General features: G+C 35.0%; 1 protein-coding gene across 5 annotated transcripts; it reads left to right on the plus strand.

The window, feature by feature from the left end:
• LOC129744296 (Krueppel-like factor 12) lies at positions 1 to 24,158 on the plus strand. 5 transcript variants are annotated; one of them, XM_055736755.1, is made up of 5 exons: positions 1 to 726; positions 22,232 to 22,299; positions 22,829 to 23,126; positions 23,215 to 23,864; positions 23,954 to 24,158. In XM_055736755.1, exons 3-5 carry the CDS (start codon positions 22,848 to 22,850, stop codon positions 24,006 to 24,008), a joined length of 984 nt encoding a protein of 327 aa, XP_055592730.1. In that variant the 5' UTR covers positions 1 to 726; positions 22,232 to 22,299; positions 22,829 to 22,847; the 3' UTR covers positions 24,009 to 24,158. The 5 variants fall into 5 exon arrangements, with proteins under 5 accessions (XP_055592730.1, XP_055592732.1, XP_055592733.1 ...); XM_055736757.1 differs by lacking the exon at positions 22,232 to 22,299 and having other exon boundaries at positions 23,922 to 24,158; XM_055736758.1 differs by lacking the exon at positions 22,232 to 22,299 and having other exon boundaries at positions 23,950 to 24,158.
• The last annotated feature ends 2,885 nt before the right edge of the window (positions 24,159 to 27,043 follow it).

Consider the following 27,043-nt stretch of genomic DNA (forward strand, 5'->3'; position numbering starts at 1 on the left):
TTCCCTGGCGCATTCTCTGTGCAGACCTTGACCGAGTAACATCTCTCTGACTGAAGATCGCGGGCGCGCGCTGGAAGTAAAAAAAAACTATTAGTGGTTAGCGGTCTTAAACAGTACAGAGTATACGTACCGAAAGCAAGTTCGTCGCTTTAGGCCCGCTTGAGTCTCTTCCGTGGAGTGCGTTTAGTATTATTTTTATCCACCGACCGGTGCAAGTGAGTGATGCTTATGGAGTGAAGTGTGTCTTCTGCGGTGCAAGAACGGTCCAGAACCTGGCTAAACTTTGAAGGGACAGCTCGCTGCGATAGACCAATTAGTGCAAGAAACACACGATTAACGACAATTGCCGTTCGCAGCTCCAATTTACGTGATTGGCATTGTCCAGCACCGTCATTATACCGCCTCGCGATACCGTATTTACCGGGACAATCATTCCGACACAGAGCGGAGAAACAATAAAATCTGCTGGCTGGCCGCATATTGGCATAGCGGATCGACCGCAAAGAACAAGAAATTGAAACAAATTGGATTAGCGCGAATCGCACATCCAATAAAAGAAGGGAAAGGTAGTAGAAGCACGAGAAGTTGTGTGAAGAAAAGAAAAAAGCATCCCATACAAAAAGCAAGGCGTATCACATTTTTCCGGTGGATGACCGCGGCCAGATAACAAGATACAGTTTATCGGAGAACGATCCCATTCCGGAGCTATAGAGGAATAGAATAGAGGTATGTAAGCCGACCATTTCGCTTCTTTTTTTTTATCCATATAGAAAGTCTGTCTAAGTATGTTCCTGTTTGGCTGCCAGGAATCGTAGCTAATGCAATTACCAATATAAATTCAAACGCCATCCCATAACAAACAATTGCGCGAAGATTTATGGGCTGGATGTTGCACATCGCGGGGTGTTCCTACAAATATCCCGGTGTCCTAGAATCGAGATTGGCTGGCTGGCTGGCCGACTGGCATATTGGTCTGCCGTTCAGCATAATGGAATAATGGAGGCCGTTCATCAATTGGTAATGCATTGATCGGTACAGCTGGCACTTGCTAGTTGGTATTTTTTTAATTAGAATTAACACTTAGTGAATATGTGCCGCAAAAGTTGCTTGCAAGACTGAACTGAACCCTAGAAAATGAATCTCGATCGGAAATCAAAATGATATATTCTGTTAAAGTTTTGTGGTAAAGTTTCATTTTTGGAATGTATTCACCGTATTTTACTGAATCCAATTTGATTAGATTATTTCTCATTTAGTTCTACGAATTCTGGTCAAATTTCAACTTATTTAAACGAAAAAGGCATCATTTATGATAGTTTTAGAAAATCTGTTTTCGCAAACCTAGTTTCTGTAAGATGAAATTTTTTTATGGTTTGAGAGTTATTATAATAGGTACGTACAAGTTCTAGTTTCATTATTATTTCAATCTTCTACTCAGCTTTCCGTCAAAATAGCCTTATCTATCATGAAACTTGCGGGCAGCAGAAAATCTGTTTATTTAAAAAAAAATTCGTGTTATGATGCCTGTGAGATGTTTAGAGGTACATATAGAAACAAGATTTTTGACTGTTTCAAGATCCCGAGAAGTGATTGCACACAGCCTACAGGCGGGTCCACTTTGTGAAATTTTCATAAAGCAATACATTTTCTGTTGGCCGCTAGCTTCAAAATAAGGCTTTTTTGGTGAAAATTTTAACTTCTCATGTGCTCTACTACAGGGATGAGCAACGCGCGGCCCTCGAGAGGTTCTTATGCGGCCCGCGAAGCATTTGTCAAATTCCATTTATTTTTTGACTTTTTCCTCGATAGATGGATTATAACAAAATACTAGTCCTTACTAAACCTAAAAAAAAATAATATGTCAGTTACTTGATCAAATATGCATTTGACTCACAACTGTTCACATTGTTAACTTTTTTTTCCATCTTTTTTAGCATTTGTTGTTCTTTTTTAAGAAAAAGTTTATTATTATTTGCAAAAAATGTAATTCGTTTTTTTTAGAGATGTACCGAATAGTGGCATTCGGCCAGCGGCCAAATATCGAATATTGAGCTTTTCAACTATTCGGCCAAACGAATATTCTGTCGAGTTTTTTAAAAATTCAAATGCGATTATTTTTATTTCCTTTTTATTCTCTTCCTAATGTTTAAGAGTCGATTAGATTCATCCAGATGATTACAAGATCTTTTTTAAGTAGGGGTCTCTCTGATTTTGAAAATGTCATCAATAACTGGAAGGACATCAGATGACTTGTAGCTTATAGGGCGTTTATTCCCAAAAGAATGGGTATTTTAAGTTTTTTATTTGATTACACTAATAATTTGAATTTAACCTGGGTAAAGTCATTTCTAAGTACTTTGCTCAAATACAGGCAAAAAACCATTAACAAAATAACTACACTAGTTTACAGCATTTTTGAACTCACTAAACTGAAAGTCATTTCTAATGTGAAATCGGGCGCTGAATGCGAAAATGAAATTCAAAAAAATCTCAGTAGAACCGTTTTTGAGTTATGCTTCAAATATGAAATTTCGAAAAAATTAAAAAAGTCCTTGTACTTAGATGAAAATATCTCGGACGGCATAACAGTAATTTGAAATCCCTCTTTTGCATATTGAAGGTGAATAAGTTTTCTATCGATCATCTGAACACTGTTTTTGCGTTTGACCAACAGTTTTGTTGATATTAGTGACTTTATGAGAAAAAAAAATTATAAAAAACGCATTTTTTTAGAGAAAATTTTGTTTCAATGAATGTTTTAGACTCGATGGTAGAATTTAAAAAATTTGATTTTCTTTTGCGCTTGAATGTCAATTTAAAACAAAGATTTCAAGTGGTTATTTATCAAAATCGGTTGAAAATTGAAGAAGTTATGGCTCCTTTACCATAACTGAAATTTTTGGAGTTTTTAATAATTTAACGAACCGCAGTACACTTATCATCGTATAGGAAGAATGAAACATGATAAATCTCACTCTCTCCAAGTCAAAATTATTCATTAGCTTACCAGAAGGTCACATGCCAAGTTTCTGGAAGATCTGACCATAGGGAGGGGTTGCTTAAGTCTCAAACATGAATAAAATTTTTAAGTTTTTTTCCCGGAATGAACGAAAAATACTGGTTTTTCATCAATAACTTTTTTCATCACTAGCTGATTGTTTTTTGGGGTTGGTTTTCTTAAAGCCTAAGTTGAGACAAATATTTCACCCGAAGACTGTAACTCGATTGGATTTGAAACAGAAAAGATATTGCGGTTCAAAGATTGTATTTTGGTCGAAAATTGTCGTATAAAACGCAATGCGTAAAAAGTACTCATTGCGTGTTGGACAAAATTTGCGGCCTTTGAACCGCAATAACTTTTCTGTTTCAAATCCAATCGAGTTACAGTCTTGGGATGAAACATTTGTCTCAACTTAGGCTTTAAGAAAATCAACCATAAAAAACAATCAGCTAGTGATGAAAAAAGTTATTGATGAAAAACAGTATTTTTCGTTCCTTCCGGGAAAAATACCTCAAAATTTTATTCATGTTTGAGACTTAAGCAACCCCTCCCTGTGGTCAGATCTTCCAGAAACTTGGCATGTGACCTTCTGGTAAGCTAATGAATAATTTTGACTTGGAGAGAGTGAGATTTATCATGTTTCATTCTTCCTATACGATGATAAGTGTACTGCGGTTCGTTAAATTATTAAAAACTCCAAAATTTCAGTTATGATAAAGTAGCCATAACTTCTTCAATTTTCAACCGATTTTGATAAATAACCACTTGAAATCTTTGTTTTGAATTGACATTCAAGCGCAAAAGAAAATCAGATTTTTTAAATGCTACCATCGAGTCTAAAACTTTCGTTGAAACAAAATTTTCTCTAAAAAATGCGTTTTTTATAATTTTTTTTCTCATAAAGTCACTAATATCAACAAAACTGTGGGTCAAACGCAAAAACAGTGTTCAGATGATCGATAGAAAACTTATTCACCTTCAATATGCAAAAGGGGGAATTCAAATTACTGTTATACCGTCCGAGATATTTTCATCTAAGTACAAGGACTTTTTTAATTTTTTCGAAATTTCATATTTGAAGCATAACTCAAAAACGGTTCTACTGAGATTTTTTTGAATTTCATTTTCGGATTCAGCGCCCGATTTTACATTGAAAATATTGGTCAGTTGATCAAGTTCACGATTTTTTTAAAATTTTGTAAACTAGTGCTATTTTTGTTCTTGAATATAAAGGGTGATCTCGACTTGAGATTCTTATCGACATGACTCGACAAGAGTTCTCGACAAAAATAATATCTGTGATTTGTCTTAAAAAGTCTGGGACGACTATTTTCATAAATTTCATATAGAAATCATGCCAAACATTGGTAAATTATGTCACTTTCCTTGAAATCATCAATCCACATTATTAAAGTTAGATTAGCTTTAGAAATCCTATCCCAGTGGTATCTTAATTAAATTTAGAAAAAAACCATGAATTCTATTATAAAAATAAAATTTAGAATGTAATTTTTGACGGAATAAGTTCAAAAATCTGTAAAATTATGATTTTTTCTAAATCTGTAATTTTTCTGTGATTTAAACAACTATGCTCAACATATCAATGCCATGAACTTATACGAAACTATTAAATTAAAAAAACAAATTTTACACCGTTTGATAGAAAAGATTTTTTTAAATAAAATAAAAGGAAGCCAATTGTGGCTATTAAGAGAAGGAAAAATATGGATAAGCTTTCGAAACAATGTAAAACCCTTCCAAAGGCGATAAAGTAACTTGCCGTTATTTAATCAGTCGCTCAGGTTATAGATGGTGGTTTTTGTAAGGAAAAATAGCAGAAAAATTTGCCTGGGTTCAAGAAATCAATATTGAGAACTGAAACTTTTACGAAATTTGCTTAAAAAACAGTTAATTTGGGAATGCTTTTGTAATTTCGACAATATTTCTCAACGTCTTATCTCAATCAGGTTTTAAAGTAAAAACAGGATTTATCGTTTGTAGCGAAAAAAATTAGGTCTCTCGGGATCAACGATTAAAGATGGATGTGAGTAGTCAATCAAGCTAAACTAAGCTAAAAAAAATTAGTTCTTTTAGAAAGATTTGAATTAAATTAAATTAAATTAAATTAAAAAAAAACGTAAAAAAAGGAATTGTGGTCAATAAATTTTGTAAAAGATTAATAATGTTGCGCTTAAAAGAGAGATTTCCAAAAAAGTGCTTTTCTTACTGTAACTTATTACTGTGGTATAGCTACAGAAGACTTTGCAAATGCCTCAAAAATTTAAAATTTTTGATAAAAAAAAATTTTGCGAAAAACTCAAAATCATTAAAAAAATAATTAATTCAAAAATTTTCATAGAAACTTAAGTTGTTTATTTAATTAATTTCGGCTGGTATTGTCTGTTTTGTGTTTAAAAAATAGTGTTGAGCTTCCCTTCAGACTTTTCAGATAAATATTGTTTAAATTCTAGTTTTCTTTCGATTTTCAGTTTTTATTCGTCAATAGTTTGTTATTATAAAGAATGACGTTTAATTTGAATATTTTTCGAACACTTCCCATGCAGGTTATTAAATATTTAATAACTGATATTTTGAGTGCGGCCCGCCAAATTTTGAAACAAATATCCGAGCAAGTTCGGGTAATACCGGGCAATCCTGCAAGCTTTCATTAACATAATGCCCAAAACGAAATACTAGAATACATTTGAAAATTAGGTAATTGCTTTTTTGACTTATGTTAAAGATAAAATATGATAAATGTGCTTAGCAGATTATTTTTAAAAAAATCAATATTCTATCAAATTGGGCAAAAACTGCTAGCTTTTCTGGCTCTTAAAAACTGGTAAAACAATGAAATCATACATTCTTATTGAATATCAACGAATAATACTTTACTCATTTTTTAAAAAGCGTTTTTGGTTAGAGGTTTTAGATTTTTTATCGACATGGCTCAGTATAAAAATCGCTTAAAAATAATTCTGACGTTCTGACAAATACAATGTAGGGGAGATAAGGGCATAATGGCTACCTTAAGGAAAACGCTTATTTAATCATAGAAAACAGCTTTTATATGTGAATTACATCATCGTTTCGTGTTCAGACACTAAAATAGTCTTTTTTCCTAATTGGCTGAAAAAGTACATAAAATCGTTTAAACATGCGTTTTAAAAAAATTTGCCGAAAGCTGAAATCCAGTCACTGCAGGGGCATAACGAGAACCCCCAACCCCCCCCCCCCCCCCTTCTGGGGCAGAACAAGCACCATTAATTGGGGCACGATGAGCGTTTTCTGCCGGGGAATCTAGCAGCGAATTAAACACGATGAAGTCAACTGAATAATAGAGCTATAGCTTGACTTGTTTCATCTGACGATTTGACCCAGACCCGATGGGCGCGCTCGCTATCTCGGTATACGATTAGCTGTCATTCTCATGGAAATCTGTGTAAGAGTAAAGAGCAAGCTTTTTCCTTTTTAGCAGGCACAATCCCAATTGGAAGGTGTCGGAGATAATCAGAGGACCAATCATCAGATGTAAACTTGTCAAGCTGTAGCTCTATAATTCAGTTGACTACATCGAATTGAATTCGCTATTAAATACTACGGCAGAAAACGCTCACCGTGCCCCGATTGATAGTGCTCTGTTCACCCCAAGTCAACAAATTTAAGTAAAATGGATTAAAGTTAAAAATAAAAAAATAATGATGGTGAAAATTGAGAAACAATGTGTGATCAAGATGATTTGAACATCATAAGAGCTTATTTCGTGGTGCTCAAAAATTATAATATTTTCGTTACTTGAGAACCTAGCTGGTTTTTTTAAAATATCTCTGTAAAGATTATTCTTTTTTTTGTGAAAAATTAATACTATAGGAAGTACGAAACAAACCCTCATGAAAATTTATTTAAGGAAATACGTACTTTTGTAGAAAAGAGGAGTGCTTATTATGCCCCGAGTTCGTTATGCCCTTATCTCCCCTTTGCTATTCAGTTAATAAACTCAACAAATTTGTGACGGTTTTTTGTGATACTATTTCCATAAATTTCATCAAGAAGTTATACCAAACAACGACAAGTTGAATCGTTTTACTTGAAAAGTAACAATTCACATTACAAATGTCATGAGCTTTTCATTTATCAGCGTTACAAAATCAATTAGAAGAAAGGAATATTTGAAATTTCTAGATAAATATTTTCAAGAATAAAGAATGTGAACTGTTAGATAGATTTTTGCCGAAAATTGTTAAAAAATCTGTGAAATTACAAATTTCGATATCCTCCTCTAAATGATCTTATACTGAGCAACTTATCAACTGTCTGTAGAAAAAAAATCAGAGGGCTTCGAGGGTAAATCTAAATTGTGGAAAAACTTCTCGAAAATACGCTTAGAAAACAGAACTTTTATTTAAAAAAATCAATATCGAATTAATGTCAAAAGCTGAAAATACAGCGGTTTACAAAAATGTCTTACTAATTTGTAGTTATTGCATAGGTACAGCTCCAGAAGACTTTCGAATGGGATTGATATAAGCGGTCAAACGTTTTTATGAATCGCCTTGAAAAAAAAATCCATTTTTGAGAAAAAAAAAAAGCAAATCGAGAATTCCTTCGAAACCGTGATGAATAATTTTATCAGTATTTTTTTCTTAAAAGTATGAAGAAAACGCTAAATTTGTTTAAAAAAGATCTTGAATTTAATAATAAACAACTAAAATACAGGCAATGGTTTTTGTTTTCACATTATCTGAAGCAAGCTTTACAACATATTCTGACACCTTTCGATACAAAAACTTAAAAAAAATCTGGATGTAATTTTTGGCATTGAAAGATGATGTTGAAATATGATATCGATTGTGGACTTTCTTATATTGAACTCTGATTCTAAATTGCGACAACAAATGCTCCCGCTTATCGGGGTAGCCCTGTAAAGTGTGCATGATGTAAGAAAAAGTGCATCCTTTTCCCACAATGCGACAGAATGCTGCTCAATGAAAAGCTAGAAAAATTACTGCACACCACAGATAAGCAAGAAGCAAGCAATCTTCTCTTCATACCAACTGTTGTTTCCTGTACCCTGTAGGTAGGCACTTAAAAGCCGACTCCGACAAGTAAGTTCCATTAGGGGGGCGGGGATTGAAGCGAAGCAAGAAAGAGAGAAAATTTTAAAAAAGTGCTGAAAATCCCTAGCATCATGCATGGTTGGAAAACCGGGAATGGGACACGCGCCACCGGCCAATTATTTGCGATCATGCCATGGGTTTTCCGTAGCGAAATTCTATTCTGCCCGGGGGCAAAAATGGATGCGTTGCTCCTCCGTCTGGACCATCGGGCTTCGGTGCTATCATATCTGAATTACAGTGGATTATATTTTATTATAGATTACCCTAGAGCTGGGGTGGTTAATATTCAGTAGCCACCACCAGAAGAGAGGCCATAATTTAAGGCAGATGCCTATAGCTGTATCAACCATATTAATGGAGGCAAAATAAACAAGAGATGTAATGGAATGAAAGACGATGGTTTGGAACACTAATGTATACAATTCGATTAAGGTACGCCCCACATAAATTTATCTTTTTCATTGGAGATAAATGTGGATCATTTGGAAACTCAGTTACAGGTCCTACTCCAACTACAAAACATCCGGGGATACCTATTAGACGAGCGATGAGGAAATCGTCTAATACAGGGCTGTGCCATCGTTTATTCCATCCCATGGTAGCTTAATCTCAATTTATGATTTTGGACCTTAAAAACCTAACTGTAACGCTACTCCGGAGGGTCTCTCTAGCTGGTTTATTTTGGGCGATGATTTATTTTCTTTTCAATTTACGAAAACGTTAACGTCAACGCGTGTAGTGTTTTTACTTTTTAATCCCCATCCGCTGCTGGCAGCATTTGTTCTTGGTTGGGATGGTCCGGCGGCTTTTAGCACCTCTTGAGATATTTCACTTGAAGTGGGAACCACACACCCAGGACAGGGTACTTCGAGGGCAATGAGTACGGGAGACCTTCGGAATGGTTGATAATTTACCGCAAGACTTGGAAGATAAATAAATAAAAATTTTGGAAACTGGCTTTTTCGCTTTTTTTCCTGCTTTAATTTTTTCTTCTCTTGATACGTTAATGGCCTCCTAATGGCTCATTTGACGAACGCAACTTTGTTTCCTCTTTAGTTATTAATGTGAATTTTATGTTAGAAACTTGAACAAGCAAAATGAAAGCTTTCCATTTTCATGTTGTTAATTGAGGTGGTACCTGAATGCTTCCATGCTATTTACTCGATTCAGAAAAAGTGCTAGAAAATACTACATGTAAACTCACACAGCAAAAAAAAACATAAAAATTACTGATTGGAAAAGCTCAACATGTTAGTGGTAATGATTGGGTAGTCTTCCTTTTATCAGAAAAGTGTCAAATATTTGGTTTGGCATTCAGTCATCAATTGGTTTTTTCAAGCTACTGAAGGCTTGTTGTTCCACCCACATCTTTGCAGCTAATGGACTGATTCAAACTTATAATTGAGGCGCTTAGAACAGAGGGGTGTAAGTGATTTTTAATCAAAACTGAGATAAGCTGTTTTTTTTGTTATTTCAAGTATAGATGTAGATGACACAGGGTTGAAAAAAATTTTTTTTTTCATTCTAGGAGTATCCTTTCTGAGAACCCCATCAAACGAATTCGCGTAATTCAATCGCATTAATTCCGGAAATAGAAGCTAAACGTTCTTTTTTATAAAACAACATTTGCTTTCTGCAATTATTCATACGTGAAGATGAGTTTAAATAATGAAGTCTATGCATTTTCACTACAATATTTCATAAAACATTCAACAGTACCAAAAGATGTCCCTTTTGCTTGTTCTTCAACTTAAAATTATAAATTAAAGATTCATTAAAACTATCTAATACAACACCTGTGAGTAAACCTCGATCGGTTGCAATGCAACATCATACTATTATTGTAGAAACATTGATTTGTTTATATGGACGACTCCTTTTCTAGACCTGGACGTCCTCTTCTAATGTTTAATGACCCGAAATTTGATAACGGAAACAAATAGCTCCTATAGATATTTCCAGCTGTTTTCCACAAATCGTGTTCAAAACTCTATTTTCTTAGACCAAGCCCACCGCAAGTTGCTATTTCGGTCGGTATTTTAGATGTTTTGATTGGTAGCGTTTTTATCAACTCACTTATTTTCGCACCCATTGGTGTGATCCAGGTTGGTATCTGTGTTTGTTTATTTTCTGAAGGCGACGACTGGCTGCGTTGCTACCGGGTTGCTACATAAACGCATCCTGTAACAACCTACTGCTCGAATGCTATTTCTCGAGTCAAGTTAGCAACTGTTGGTGCGATGATGGGTTGATAAATATGTTGCTGAATGTACTCGATTAGAGGTTTAGCAACCATTGGTGGGCCTGGTCTTACACCCGGCAACTCCAAACGAAGTGATTGTAATAATTAACTCCCTCAAAAATAAAAAAGAATAAAATTTCAGCTTCTCTTCTTAAAGATAATTGTGATAATTTTCCTAGGATCCTTTGCCAATGTTTTAACAAAATAATAGATACAGGACGGTATCCTGACCTGGTACCTTAAAAGTAGCCATGAGTAGTATCTATTTTCATATGAGGAGATAGCTTCGATGTTAATAACTATCACCCAATTTCCACATTAAGTGTGTTTAATACGGTTTTCGAGAAAATGCTGATCAACAAAATAAACAAGTTTTTAAACGAAAATGAAATTATATATAATCTACAATATGAATTCAGAGCAGGCTCTAGCACATTAAAGGGTGATACGGTAAAAATTTGGTCAAGGGAAAACGCGTGTAAATCGATGAAATCGTTTATTTAAAAAATCAAATTAAATTTCTTTTTCAAGTTTAATTAGTATAAAATTCAGGAAAAATATTCAGTTAGGCTTACGCTTTTCCAAATCCGAATTGCCGGGCCTTACGCTTAACCCCTGCCATCAGATTTTGTACAACCTTCTTCGCCGCAGAAAGCCAGTTTGCCTTGAACTGCTGCTCGTCCTTAGCAGTTTTTTTGGTATTTATCAATTGGGCGGAGCTCTGGCGTGTTGGGAGGGTTCTTGTCCTTGGGAACCACCTGCACGTTGTTGGCAGCCATGGCCTGTTTACCGTAATGGCAAGATACCAAATCCGGCCAAAACAGTACGGAACAACCGTGTTTATTCAGGAAAGGCAGCAGAAGTTTATTCAAACACTCTTTCACGTAAATTTCATGGCTGACAGTCCCGGAAGCTATGAAAATGCTGCTTTTCAAGCCACAGGTACAGATGGCTTGCCAAACCAGATATTTCTTCGCGAACTTTGACAGTTTCATGTGCTTGAAAATATCTGCTACCTCTCCCCTTGCTTTTGCCGTATCCTGTCCCGGAAGCTGCTTGTAGTCGTCTTAGACGTAGGTTTCGTCGTCCATTACCACGCAGTCAAACTTCGTCAGCATCGTCGTGTACAGCCTCCGGGATCGCGCTTTGGCCGTCGTAATTTGTTTATCATCGCGATTTGGAGTCACTACCTTCTTGTAAGTCGATAGTCCGGCTCGTTTTTTGGCTCGATGCACGGTTGTAGACGATACACCCAGCTTATTTGCGGCATCTCGGAGAGAGAGGTTAGGGTTTCGCTTGAAACTACAGGCAACTCTGCTCTTCTTCCTTGGACGGCATTTTGACAACTGAAGAGTGAATTACAAAATCAAAATTCGCTTCAGTCCTGCTGCACTGCTGCCAACTGTGAAATTTACGAACAGAGTGAGCTCAAGTGTAAACAAAGTGAGCATATTTATAAGGTTTTTCAAACACTTATTTCATAAGTTAAAAAAGGTTTTTTTGGTCCGTTTCTTCTACAAGTTTGTTGTTTAATGTAAGTAGATTCATATTTCGTATAGTTTTTAAAAATTTATCAAACGATCTAGTGACAGATGATTAAAATAAAATGCATGTTTAATTCATTACTTTATAGAACTCCACAAAAAACATTATTTTATGATGAATTTTTGTTTGAACCCTCCCCGTTTTTTTTCACTAGAAGTTAATAGAGATATAACTAGTTGCAAAATGATTTTTGGTAGAATTTTAAAATTTGAAAATACCGAATTTTTTAACATAAAAAATCACTGATTTCATTGACCAAAATAAGCATATTAGAACAAAACTAATTCTCTAGCGGAACCGGTTGTGGAATGTAAATAAAGGTCAAACGACCTTGGTGTGTTTTAATTTATTTACTTAAAAAGTTTTGAATGCTTAGTCAGCCAAAAATTGCAAATAAAGTGTGTTTAACCTCAAAGATGCATGCAGTTCGAGTAAGCGAATAATGACTATATGCGAATGGAAGGCTACAGTTTATGTTGTCTATTTACTAAGTTCATTCGGTTACAATTTGGATATTTAAATAATGTAAAAATGATCTTTTTTCCGAACACTTAATAAGTTTAGAAAAAGTTAAAATAGTTACAAGGAATGAATGGAAAAAAAAGTTCAGCGATTAAACATACAATTATTTAAGAACGATACTTCATCACACGATTCACATCTGGTAATCAATTTAATAAAGCCTCACATTATGTTTGGCAAACAATTAAAAAAAAATCAAATTATCGGTTTAATATTAAATTGCTTTTAAAATGAGATTCTTTTTTAATTTGACATCAAGTATAAATAACTAACATGTCTAAGATTTGTTGATATTATGGTTTTTAAATTTTTAAAATTATTTAGACATGAAAAGTACATTTTTTGAGTAAAGTATAGTTTAATATTAAAGTAATAATAAATTTTGCATAATGAATGCTGATTTTTGTATTAATTCACTTACCTTTGTGTATATTTTCAACTGAATCAATCCAAAAATAACAAAGAAAACCAAAAAAAAAAGTCAACTTTCAAGCCGATTTACCATACCTTGAAGACCTGACACAACCAAAACTCGCTAATATGTGATTATTCGAACATTTTTTAAGAATATAAAGTTGGAAAAAATTGAAAAATGATAATTTTTCATTGATAAAATCACTATTTAAAAAAGCTTGTTTTTTAATACCATTTGAAAGCACTGACTTCAACCACATAATACTCACCCTGAGAATACATTGAGAAAAATAAAAAAAGCAAAAAAAGAATCTTGAATAGTTTTCCGAACTTTCCCTTACGTCAGTTTTTGTGAAAATTCGGCAAGTGTTTCAAAATTTCACTTTTAAAAGTGTTGTTTCCATGCATCATTTGTTTACATTTTCCTTCACTCTGTTCAGCTGTCAAAATCCAGTGCGCCCGACCCCCATAGGAGCAACATTCTACACACCCACACACCTTCAAAATGAGGGGTGTTCAGGTTTTTTTTAAATGCAAAATTGAAAAAAATACATCAAGTTAATATTGACCAAATTTTGACCATCACCCTTTACAAATCGAAAAGTTAAAATTTACTCATATAAGCGTTACTTGAAAATACTCTAAAAATCATGATGAGTATTGAACCAAAACGAAGCTTTTAAGGGTTCGAGAAATTAAAAAAAAAGACCCTAAATCGATACAGTCTAGTGGCATAGCCCACTTTTTCTTGCATTGCTGGATTTTTAATTCATTGAAATTGTATATGTCTAAATTGAGGTCTAAAAAGAAGTTAGGGACGCCATTAGCACAAAAACTTAGATAAATGTAGAATGAAGAACTCTTATAACTTCATGATTTTTCGTTATGTGAAAAATAAGACACAATTTTGTAACCTGGATGCATAGACATAATTGGATTTGCCGATCAATGAGCCTCTTTAGATGCGGAAAGATATACTGATAGAGAAAGAGCAGTGTCAGATCATTATCATAATTCAGCGCTACGCCCCCATTTTCGAGAGAGGTCAACACACATGCGATCTGCGCGACCTCGCTCCCGGCCGGCAGCGAAGACCAAAGACCTCAACGGGCGTGGACAAGACCGGAGGAAGTTCACAAATTACCATTCCGACCCGTTCGTCTCTCGATGTTAGTGGGACAGGCGTGTGATGGGCATTTTTTTTTGTATTTTCGGTGGCTTAATTTCAAGTGATTCCTGTCCCTACGGCGCGCTGCTCAGTTATAAATAAAACTACATATGTATGTACGTACATATCCGCAGTGCCATTTTCCGGTCTTGAAACGGTCAGAATGCCGTTACCAAAACTGCTCAAGTCAAATAAATGATCACAACGACGATGACATGAGACGAAAGAAACCCGTTCCCTGTTTGGAGCAATTCGAGAGGGAAGAATTTAAGTAAAGACCTGAGCCCAAAAAAATGGCACCAACTTTCAATTCAGAGAAGTGATTGAATTCAGAATTGCTCCCGATTAAGGCTGAGCCGATGCGTATGAACATGCACTAAATGATTAAGCAGATGAAAATCTACATTCAGTAAGAGTCTTTATTGAAAAGAAAACAAGGAAAATTACGTACGACATTCGACTGGTTTTAAGTGAACGAATCCGAACGATTATGTTATGAGTAAGTTATTTTAAACTTCATTAAATTTATTTCTTATTAAACTAACTATTTGAAGCAATTAAACTTATTATTTGAAACATTCAAATACTCGATCTAGGAAAAAAAATTCGCTTATAGAACGTTTGATGCCAGCAAAATTACCATTTTAAGTCTGCAATTGTTGGACAAATAGCTTTCGTATTTCGAACGGTTGCTCAAATATTTACATTTGAGGCTTACAATATTATATCGGCTATAATGTATTTCCAAAATTATAAATATTTTGTCAACATGAAATTTTGGATTTTTAACTTTGTTTTGGAAAAAACATGCTAAGATTGGTAATGTCAACTTATTTTTTCTAAGCGATATGTAAAAAAGTCTCATTTCTTCATATCTTTTCAAAGAAATTTATGCTGTTACCATCACATAATTTCTAGGTAAAGCTGAGTTCTTTTAGAAATGGTACACTTTCATTTGTGAAAAGTACTATCAGACTAAGTACTATCAGACTATTTTTTTTTTAAATTTAATATTCACGCGTTTCTGAGATTTTACGACGTAAGAGATAAAGAAAAAAATAGTTTTGCACAGTTTCCTTAAAAATACGTCATTATCAAACTGATAGCTGACTAAACCGTTGTTTATTAAAAAAATTACTGTGTTTGAGTGGTGGAAAAGTATGCTGGTTGTTTTGTATAAAATATAACGATTGGCCAAGATTCTGCTCCTGTTTAAAAAAAAACAACAATTTTCAAAATGAACCCTTTAATTTTCGCTGTTTTTGAAAGCCTAAAACGAGTAATCTTGTATGCCCTTCGCAACCTACGATCCATACTAACTGATTATTCTTTAAGTTCCATCTCATGATGCTTTCGCTTCGCTATTGTCAAATTTTGCCAGCAGACATTCCATTAAAATCGCTTTGAGTTGGCTTAAAAATAATAAAGTTTTGTTAATTACGAAACAGCTATATCCCCTAAATTGTCCTCAGTTTCTTTTTAAAGCGAAGTATTGAACTGAAAAGTAGCAGGAAGACGATGCAGCCACATAAAATACAGATTAGACGAAGTATAAGTGGGAAAAACTGATCAATATCATGACGGAAAAAAGTATGCGCCGGCCGATGGGAGATACCAAAAATAATGTAAATTTTTTTCTTACAAAAAAACGATAAATATTTTTTTCAAATTTTTTCATGAATTATCATAAGATTACCTTCATTTCCTTCATAGAAAGCATTTCGATCAAACGAACTGTTTTTGAGATACACGCATTCGTAACTGTCCCATTTCTAAATGCACTAAGCTTTATAATCACAGAAAGTCAGATTTTTTTTTCGCAAAAACACAGAATTTTTTTCGGCAACCTTGGATGGAAGTTGAAGTTTACATTTGGCTGAAGTAAAGGTACTCGGAAAAATTTCCCTTGAGTTCTTTTTATCGAACTTTAAACGATCATGGAAGTTCTAAAAAAGTATTATAAAACATTTATGTACGTTTCAGGAGCTGATTCAAAGTGGTATCATAATGCACACCGTGACAAGTCAATGCAATCATATAGGGATAATCTGAACAACGAAATGAACTCATGAGACCCTATATATACGGATGCTGTGTCAGATAGGTAAAGGGAGGGTTAGAAAATCCTACTTAGCAGATAGGATTGATATATATTAAAATGGATGAAAAATATTAAAATGTGCACATAAACACAAGTAAATAAAAAAAAGAAAAAGCTCACCAAATTTTTGTTTTTGCACCGCATTGGCACTCCGCTCTTGAGTCGTTAACCTGGTCCCAATATCTTGAAAATTCTGGTCCTTCCAAATCAATTCATGTTGAATGTTCTTTTTCCTCAATTTCTTTTCATCCGGAACTCTACAAAGTTTGTTGTGTCGTTGTTCTCTGTTCACTTTTTATTACTAACATTTTGTAATTCCGTTTTTAAAGTAGGTGGCAACAGTTTATAAGACTTCTTCAGCTGTAAATGAATGATTAAAACAAAAATAAGTAAATGATTAAGGGGAGGTAAAAAAACACCATTTTCATGATTCTTTTTTAGAGCTATCGTTCAAACAAATGTATTCAAAATTTTTTTTGCAGTATACAAAGCATTGTTAAAAGAACATTTAGTAATTTTTTCGTAGAAAAATATTGAAAAATGAGCCGGTGACGGAGCACTTTCGAGGATGCCTTTTAGAAAACAGGATTTGCAGTGGACACTGTATCTCAGCACAGAATCATCTGAAGTCAAAAAATCAGAGCAATATATTTTTAATAGATGTTTTTCTGGACCCCAACAATTTTATTTAACTTAAAAATTTTATTTATGAAATTTTTTTGGCTGTTTGAAGTGAAAACTACGATTTTTCACGAAAAAATCCTCAATTTTTTATCTGTAAAATCTCCCCAAAGTAAAAAAAAAGAAAATCGTTGGGGTTTGGTATTTGTTGGTGCTTTCGAGAAAACGCGTTTGAAGTTTCTGCTCTAAAAATGATGCAGTATTAGATAAGAGGAGATAAAGGCCTATAATTTCTACAGTTTTGCTTCGAATGACTTGAAAATTTGACACAACATTCTTGAAATGTTTTACAATAAGAAAATAAAAAATAAAAAAAACGATTTTTTGAAAGTGTTAGACGCTACTCCCCCCTTAAACAATCAATAATCAAAATTCGGTTACCTAGCTCTGCTGAAGCTTGCAAAAATGATTTTTTTAAACTAGTATTGGATAACTTTTAAGCAATAATCCCTGTATCCCCCCTCCTTAAAAAACGATAATTATTCTGCTCTCTCGTTTTCCGATCTCTCAGTTCCATTCTTGAAGCTGTAATTTGATTATGCCGTTGTCGCTTGAAGTCGCTGCATCTAGACATTCTTGTCCTGTGGCCATAATTGAAATTCCCTGGCTTCAGCTTGACACTGCACATAGGAAATTAGGATTTGACGATACCCTTGTTTTCTGCTAAATCTGCTAAAAAAAACAAATTTTCTTGCACAAAATCAAACACTCCCGTCACTTTTGAGCACAGCCTACCAAGTCCAATAAAAAAAAGCTGAACATGTAAAAAAAAACATCCACATTGAGGACGAGATTATCGAATATCGACCTTTGCTTGATTCGCACATTTTGAAGAATAACTCGAAAATAAGGAATTAAATTTTTAAAAATATGTATCAAAATCAAATTTGATACATAGACCAGGTTATTCAAAAATTCCAAATTAAATAGAAAATTTATTTCTGTGGTCAACGAGAAACAACAATTCGAATTTCGGAATTTCTTCGATTTTTCTTCTTCGGGGTCTTATTGGTGGGTTAATACCCAATTTGAATTTTAAAAAGGAATCGAAAATTACAAAATCGATTTTGAAGAAATGTCTTTTTCATATTATGTACTTCAAGCACTGGGCAGCCGTTTAAAAAAAAACGAAACTGTAAATTGATGATTAAAATTTAAGAATTTCGAACTTTATGCTTCAAACTTAGGAGTGTTCACGAAAGAAAATAAACACCTATTTGTGTATGGTAAAAGTTAAGTTTGTTTTTGAAAAAAAAACTAGGTATGAAAAATCGTAAAAAATGTTCATTTCAAAAGATTTATGAGAATTCAGAGTCTTTCTCACACTTTTTCTTTAGAGCATTCGTGATTTTAAAAAAAAATAGATTTTGTAAAATTTTGCACAACTTTCATTGTGACCTAAACCTTAAGTGCCATTTTTGATTAAATTGAATCAATTTTTTCATGGTGTTGTCCTCTTATGTTTTTTTTAATTGTTCCAAAATGTCTTTTCATTAATTGGGACCTATGTTAAAAAAAAGCAAGGGTCTTATGCCATTAATAAAATTTTTGTAAACCACTCACACTTATGTTTATTTTTGCTTTATCAAATACATCGTAGGTCATCAGGAATGCCTTTATTTAAACAACGTTAAAAAATTGCTATCTAGAATGCCGTGTCAAATTCGATTAAGTTTCATCGTCCTAAACTGCCGTTCTAAGCAAGAATGTCCCATGTGACTTTTGGGTCATTTTCACTTTTTTGCTGGAAACGGTCTCTTTTAGTGTTAACTTTCGAATAAAAACACAAACAAGTATACTTTGTTCTGAACTTTTACGAAATTTTCTCTATGTTGATAGTTCTACGCAAGAATGTCACATTAGAGAAAATTCTATGAAAAATAAAAATTTTTATCAAAAAATTGTCTTAAGATGAGTTCAAACTGTTGAATTTAATGTTATTCACTGAAAAGAACACTAAAATAGAGGGCAGAGGAGGAGCGAGAAGCCTTGAGTGTTTTATTCAGAGAAATTTTCACTAAACACATTTTTATAAACAAAGAGGAACGTATTTCTCAAATTACGGTTTAGCATGAGTTTTTGGGAAAAAAATAAACTACGCAAGCTTTTAAAATGACAGAAAAATTGTAGCCGTGTGACAGTTTTTCGTAGAACTAGCATCGGCATGCGTTCTGATTCTACGCAAAAGTGTCAAACGGAGCATTTTTGGCTCTAATTTGCTGTTTTTTACATGAAATGTATTTTTTGGCAGAAAACATTGTAAAATGGTTAACTTCGACTGTTCACTACGAAAAAACTGTCGATGAATTTTTAGTTTGAGAGAAAAATTGGAAATATAGCTGATATTTCAATCGCGTTTTTCTCATGGGACAATCTTGCTTAGAACGGAAGAATAGATGTCACAAAAATTTTACAATAGCAGAGAGCAGAATGAGATATTTTGGAGAAAAAAGGTTGTTAAATAACGTTAAGCATAACACCCCCTACCTACACTATGTAACAATTCGTAACGCTGGAGCTCACTCCATCCCCTCCACCAATGAGCGTAACGTAGTTTATGTATTCTCCCTAAAGAATATTTTACAAAATAAAGAATAGCCGCAGGCGTAGAGGATAGCCTACAATAATTACTAAAGGAGAGAATGAGGATACTTGGTCCCTGGGGGATACTTGATTCCTTAGCTATATCTCGTAACTGGAAAATCTTACAAAGATCAAATGTTCTAGAAAAATATGCCAAATGGAGCAAAACAACAATGCTTAAAGCTCAAAATTTTCTAACAAAATAATTGTTTGAGTTATTGAACTTTGTTTAACAAATTTCGGAAAATGTGACTTGAAGATCTTTCTTCATCACTTTAAAATGTATCTAAATGGAAAAATTATAACAAAAATATTTACTCCAATATATCAATCGTTAGAGTATAAAATGAACTTTATTATACCATATTTTCAAAGCAAGGGAAAACCCTCAACTTTTTTCAGAAAAAGTTGTGTAAAATGTTGATTATGGGTACATTTGATCCCTGGAGTTCAAAACGATATATTCCTCTTCTGAATGGATGCTGATCATTGCTTATTACGAGATTACCAATATTTATCCAATAACTAATGTTTATCCCACATTGTCTGAAGAAAAGGACTAAAAGAATTAATTTTCTCTTAATTATAGAAAATAGCGCCTTTAAGTATGCAATGTCATCAGGGTAGAGATAAAGTTATAAAATTTTCTTCTTCTGACAGTTATAAAATGAGAAATGAGAACAAACATAACCAAAAGTTTTCAATTGACATTCTATCTTTGGGTTTAGTTTGATTTTTTTCCAAGGATTAGTGTTTCCTGAATAAAGGATCATTATTTATTTTATTTACATAGTATTCCGTCTCACGACATAACTTGACGAACATAATTCCGAAAATTCACTCGGTCCATGGCAACCGTTCTCCAATTCCTCGGGCACCCCACGCCAGATCACGCTCCACTTGGTCTAACCACCTCGCTCGTTGCGCCCCGCTCGTCTTGTTCCTACCGGATTCGTAGCGAACACCTGTTTTGCAGGACAGTCGTCCGGCATTCTCGCAACATGTCCCGCCCAGCGTATACGGCCAGGTTCACCACCTTTGGATACTGGGTTCGCCGTAGAGTCGCGCGAGCTCGTGGTTCATCCTTCGCCTCCACACTCCGTTCTCCTGTACGCCGCCAAAGATGGTTCTTAACACTCGTCGCTCGAATACCCCGGATGTACGCAGGTCCTCCTCGAGCAATATCCATGTCTCGTGCCCGTAGAGAACAACCGGTCTAATGAGCGTCATATACAGGTTACACTTCGTGCGAGGTCTAAGTTTTCTCGACCGCAGTTGCTTGTGGAGTCCATAGTAGACACGACTTCCGCTAATAATTCGCCTCCGGATCTCACAGCTGGTGTCATTGTTTGCGGTCACCAGTGAGCCGAGATAGACAAAATCTTCGACTATCTCCAGCTCGTCGCCGTCGATCGTGACCTTGTTATTACTGGACAAGCGGGTTCGGTCGGTCTCGGATCCGCAGGCCAGCATGTACTTCGTCTTGGACGTATTAATCATCAACCCAATCCTTCCTGCTTCGCGTTTCAGTTTGCGGTAGATCTCCTCCACCGCCGCAGACGATCTGCCGACTATATCAATGTCATCGACAAAGCAGATAAGTTGACTGGATCTGTTGAAAATCGTGCCCCGCATTTCGTCCACCGCTCGTCGAATAACACCTTCTAGCGCCACGTTGAACATCATGCAGTATAGACCATCACCTTGCCGAAGCCCCCTGCGCGATTCGAATGAACTCGACAATTCACCCGAGATCCGCACACAGCACTGCGTTCCAGCCATCGTCGCCTTGATCAGTCTGATCAGCTTCCCGGAAAAGCCGTTCTCGTCCATGATTTTCCATAGCTCGTTACGGTCGATCGTGTCGTATGCGGCTTTAAAGTCGATGAATAGATGGCGCGTAGGGACTTGGTGTTCCCGGCATTTTTGGAGGATTTGCCGTAATGTGAATATCTGGTCCGTCGTAGATCGTCCCTCCATGAAGCCGGCCTGATGACTTCCCACGAATCTGTTTGCTTGTAGCGTTAGGCGGCGGAGTAGGATTCGGGACAACACTTTGTAGGCGGCATTGAGGAATAAAGGATCAAGTCTCCTTCAATAGAGGATCAAGTCTCCCTTAACTTCAAAAATATCGCAATTTTTTACTCCCACGAAAATGCTTCTAGTTCATCTACGGGTTCAAGTATCGATCTAATTGTTGGAGCATAGAAACTTGAAGTTACACGCTGTCAGAAAATGCAAATGATACTGTAGCTGAATTCAAAGGAATCTTCGACTACTTTGAAATCATAATATAAATATAATTTCAGCGTTCAATGTGAGCTTTGTTTTTAAATGATTTTGAAAATATTACTTTCGCTGACATCAAGGATACAGATCTTCACAACGCTGTTTTCATATCTTGATACACGTGTTTAATTGTAGATCCTTTCAAATGTGAAATTGTTATGCCACCAGACAAACTTTCAGGTTTGGCAGAAATAATTCTTGAACTTGGGGATTACACACAGCACGAATTCAATTTTAGTTTGGCCAAATCCATCGTCTTTTTAGATGTCAAGAACTGCAAAGACTTTCAAAATTGCACATGAAGTGGCGGTTTTAAAATGGTAGCCATTTGGAACAACATATTTGTGCGAACAAGGCTCTTCCACTCTAATGAACTTAAAAACGAAAAACGGAATTGGATTAAACGTTATCACTGCATTAAAATGGCTCTAACATAAAATAGTCCCACTTTTGAAACAATTGTTTCGAATATGGAACAACATCATTCCTTCAAATCGTGATGCAAGATTTTTTAAATTAATTTTTCTTCTAATTTTTTCATTTTTTTTACTATCATATTTGCTCCCAGGGCTTGTGATATAGCTCAGTTGGCAAGTCTTCGAGCCCAAGAGTGAACATCGAACACAGTTGTACCGGGTAAGTTTTTCAATAACAAACCGCCAACTGCAAAGTTGATAAAATCGCGAATGCCATAATGATGGTAAAACGACTATAATAGAAACAAAAAAAAAAATTTGCTCCCATAAATTATAATGGAATGTGCTGAAAAGAAGAGAATTGTTTTGTTTTGCTCTTCTCTAAGAGGTTATATGAGCTTTCAAAAAATATTATGGGATACTGATTGAAAAAGTTTCCCGACCGCTGATTTAGAGAAAAATGTTCCACGAAAAACTTTCAGGAGGTTAAAAAATGACGGTAATCAGGGAATACTTTAGAACACTGCTTTAGTGGAATCGTATAAGTCAACATCATGAGTTTTTCATCTATTGGAAAATAGGTCCAATTTGATAAGGTTAAACCAAACCAAAATCACACATCCATTTCTAATGACCTTACGCTATCGCAGCCACCTTCCTAACCTATTTATCTACCGAAATACCATCTAAAACCACCGTCTGATCGATTTTTTTTTCCAATTTCAATTAACCCATGTGAATTTCGATAGAAAAACCACACACCGCAACATGCGCCTACCGATGATGGGATCGCCAAAAGGGGCCACCGCCGTATTATTATCGTTAATGTTTATGATAATCACGATGGCCAACATAGCTGGAGCAAGCAGCCTGGGCAAGCTGAGGAAGGCCGGTGGATCCAGCGCCAGTGGAGGGAACGGCGGAGGAAGCAAACCCTCCCTGACCACCTACGATCAACGCCAGACGGGCAAGTACAACATCCACGTGAACATCAAAGACGTGCAAATCATCTCGGTCGATGGGGATAAGTTCGACGGAGAATTTGGGGTAAGCAATGGGAACACATGCCTGCGATGTGTAGTAATTACCAAATCTCCAATCAGTTTCTAATTTGTGTACGATTGTATTCCCTCAGGATGACACCATCTACGACTATGGAGACTACGACTACGACCCTTCCCATTTGACCGTTAATCCACTGCCAATATTCGGAGGAGGCGGAGCCACATCGCCCAAACCACCTAAATCGACCACTAAAACACCGGTTTCAATAACTTCAACGAAGAAGACCACTACTTCAAGACCAACAGCAACAACAACAACGGCCAAACCAACGTCCTCCCCGATGATTGTCAGCCCTATTAAGGGCGAATCGAACAGCAGCAACAAACCTGACGAATTTCAAGCCCTTTCAGCTCCAGGAGTGACTCTTCCTCCGCCCAGCAATATCTACATCTTCAAACCTACCCCCAACTATCATCCCAGCCCCGTCCATTACGACTATCAGGAGATCCCAGTAGAGGTCATCGTAGAACCGGTGCTTAAACCCAAATATCGCAACGCCAATCCCCAGATTTCGGTTGCAGGTCGACGAAATCGCTATCGCAAGAATTCGATCGATATGGGTCGCAACAATCAGCAGCAGCACGTGGAACCCATCGAGGCCATCCCCAGTGGGAGCGGATCGGCTGAACCCGAAACTAGGGAACCCTTGGAAGCCACACCCTGCCGGCATGGGGAATTCCGCGATCGGGCTGGTAAATGTCGCACTCGAAGATCGGGAATGTAAGTTTAGACCAACCAATGCGTGTTAAGTATCTTTCAATAAAAACCAAATTTTAGATATTATTTCTTTTCTTCCACTCCCAAGACAGATTGAGGCTTCTTAATCTGCTGACCGCATCCTTGAGGGAGAAAGCCGATGACTGAAAACAACGATCCTTCCATCAAGACTGGAATAAATTAAACACGTCGTATACTTAATTTTTTTAAACAGTATTTCCTTTGGTACATTTATCTTCGAAGAATGTTCGAGAGGTTTAAACGTAATTTTTAAAATTAAAATAACTTATAGATTTAGCTGTTGCGTTTTTTTTTTCTTTCCAAGAATGTATCACAAGAATTTTTCCACTTTGTAAGTGAAATAGGCTTGTTTGTGATCCGTCGTCGTCATGTCATGAGGAGTTAGTCTGTGACTGTGAAGACTTTTGGTCCGTTATACTCATTTGACTGTTCCCCAAAAAGCTTTCGCGTCGTTTGCAGGTCACTCATCCCCCTGTCACTCATCTAGCTAACAAAACAATGAAAATTTGAATAATTTTTGAAAATGTCATTTATTTTTAAAAGGTGTAGCGAAGTACACCGGGTCTGCTTTTTTAATTTAAAACTTTAACAAGATCGCTGCGACTCCCTTTGAATGTCTAGCAACGCTACTACAACTCCGAGCTCAGATTAAAACTTCAAATTAAGAATACAGAAACAAAATTATAATCCAACCTCCAGAATTATAATTTGAAACAAGAATTTGAATTCAGAGCTGATATTTCAAATTCAAATTCGCATCAGAATGCAGATTAAGAAATCATTTTGATTTAAATTTTTTTTAACCCTTTAATGCATACAGTGTTGTTTTAAAAAATCACTAATTCAAATCCGAATATCTCCTAAACGCGTGGATATTTTTGAATGATGTGTTTACAAAAAATAAAAAAAATAAAACGAATTAGCTCATGGCATTTTTATTCCAATATTCTTATGTATGTTTGAGTTAGACTGAGTCGATTTGGGGTCATTTTTGAATTTCTCAAACCCTGGGGTCTTAAAAGCTTCGTCGTGGTCCAAAATTCATCCATGATTTTTTGTAGAAATTTTAAGTAACATTTACATGAGTTAATTTGAACTTTTAGGTTTGTAGTGGAAAATTGAATATTTTGTACTGAAAAATCAACATTATTTTTGTTTCTTCAGTGGAACCGAGCCAGCTGATAGCTTTTGTGCCAATTTATAAAATTCCTAGAAGAAATTTTGCGCTGAACAACTTTGTCGAAGACCGTAACTTCGTATTTGATTAAACGAAAAGGTTATTAGATGTTGAAGGGGGATATGTCTTTTCGCATTGATAAATAATAAATTCAATTGACATCACTGCAGGGTGCCTAAAGCGAGGTATGACTATACTTTTCATGCAATACTTCGCGAGGCTCAAGCAGTGATGTCAATTGAATTTATTGCTTATCAATGCGAAAAGACATACGCCTGTTTGTTGAACAACTAATAACTTTTTTTCCTTAAAAGATACGAAGTTACGGTCTTCGGCAAAGTTGTTCAGCGGAAAATTTCCTTTAGGAATTTGGCACAAAAACCATTAGCTGGCTCGGCTCCACAGAAGAAACAAAAACGATGATGATTTTTCAGTACCAAATATTCAATTATCCCATACAAACCTAAAAGTTTAAATTTACTCATGTAAACGTTACTTAAAAATTCTACAAAAAATTATGGATGAGTTTTGCACCAAAACGAAGCTTTTTGGACCCCAGGGTTTGAGAAATTCAAAAATGACCCCAAATCGACTCAGTCTAGTGTGACATATCGAACAATATATGCGAAACAGTTCTAAAAATCAAATTTATTAATTTAATTTGAAAAAAAGTAGTTTTTGGAAAATTACTGCTTTTTCTTGAGATTTGTAAATTCTAACAAATTCTATAATCTCAATCAATCACAAACACCTTTCTGCATCCAATTCAAAATTTTAAAGAAATTTGCAAGATATTTGCAAAAATATTTTTTTTAAACTTTGATGGGCCATAACTTTTATAATACTCAAAATAACGACTTCAAACCAGTTGAGTTATGTTATTCAAGTTAAAATGTTATTGTTTCACTGAACCAATAACTGCTATTCTCGTTTAAAAAAAAGTTATGCCTTTAAAGGACCAACGTGTTTTGGTTACACTAAGGACCTTCGAGAAAAAATAGTGGGAACGCCAGATCTTGAGCCTCATATCTCAGGAGCTATTGAACCGGTTCTAAAGATTTTAAACCGTTGAATTACTCGAAATCTCAAGATTTTGTTCGTCATACAAAACTTTTTGATGCGTTTCAATATTTTGAACTAGATATCGAAATTTAGTGTTAACTTTTTTGATTGAATGATATTTTTACCTTATGTGATTTTCTAACGTACATGGCGTAGGAAAACGGACTAAAACAAAGAGGCGATCAGTTCTGATCGTTAAGCTGTGCTGTAAACAAATCTTGTTTTAACTTAGAACATCACAAATTTAACTCTCAAATCCAGTTTCATTTTTTTAGGTTTTAGAATCAGAATTAAAATTTCCAAACTCAGAAATAAAAATTGAAAAATCATCTCCAATACTTCAATATTTCATACCGAATCATAATTCGGAATCAGAAATTCAAAGTTCAAAATTAAGAATTTAGAATCAGATTTGAGGGCGTTGAGGCCCTCATAGTCAAAGGGTTATAAGTGCAAAATTAACCGATTTTGAGTTTCTAATGCCAAACGATTCTTCATATTTAAAATAATATTTGGTGATTTTTTTTCGGATTTAAAGAATTTTATTAACATATTTTTACGTTCGTAAGAAAAAGACAATTTGTCGAAAAATATATGGAAAATGGCCAAACACAACAACTTAAAAGCAACAGTTTTTTATCAACTGGTTTAAAATCCCAAAAAATGGCATTGTGCACTTATATCCCTTCTCTTCAAGGCCTTATTTGAGATATCTATCAGATCAAGTTCCTCAAAAAGTATTCAGAACTATGTGTGGGATTCAGATGAAATTTTAGTCAAATTTTTGTAAGATTTTTATTTGTTTTGTTAATATCTAAAAAAAAACAACGGCATGATCAATATGCTGGAAACTGAAGATGTTTTTTCAACATTTTAGCAAAGCTGTCATCACATTAATTTTTCTAGTACTAAATTTGTGCAT

The sequence above is a fragment of the Uranotaenia lowii genome, chromosome 2 (assembly GCF_029784155.1).
Source record: "Uranotaenia lowii strain MFRU-FL chromosome 2, ASM2978415v1, whole genome shotgun sequence".
Lineage (NCBI taxonomy): Eukaryota > Metazoa > Arthropoda > Insecta > Diptera > Culicidae > Uranotaenia > Uranotaenia lowii.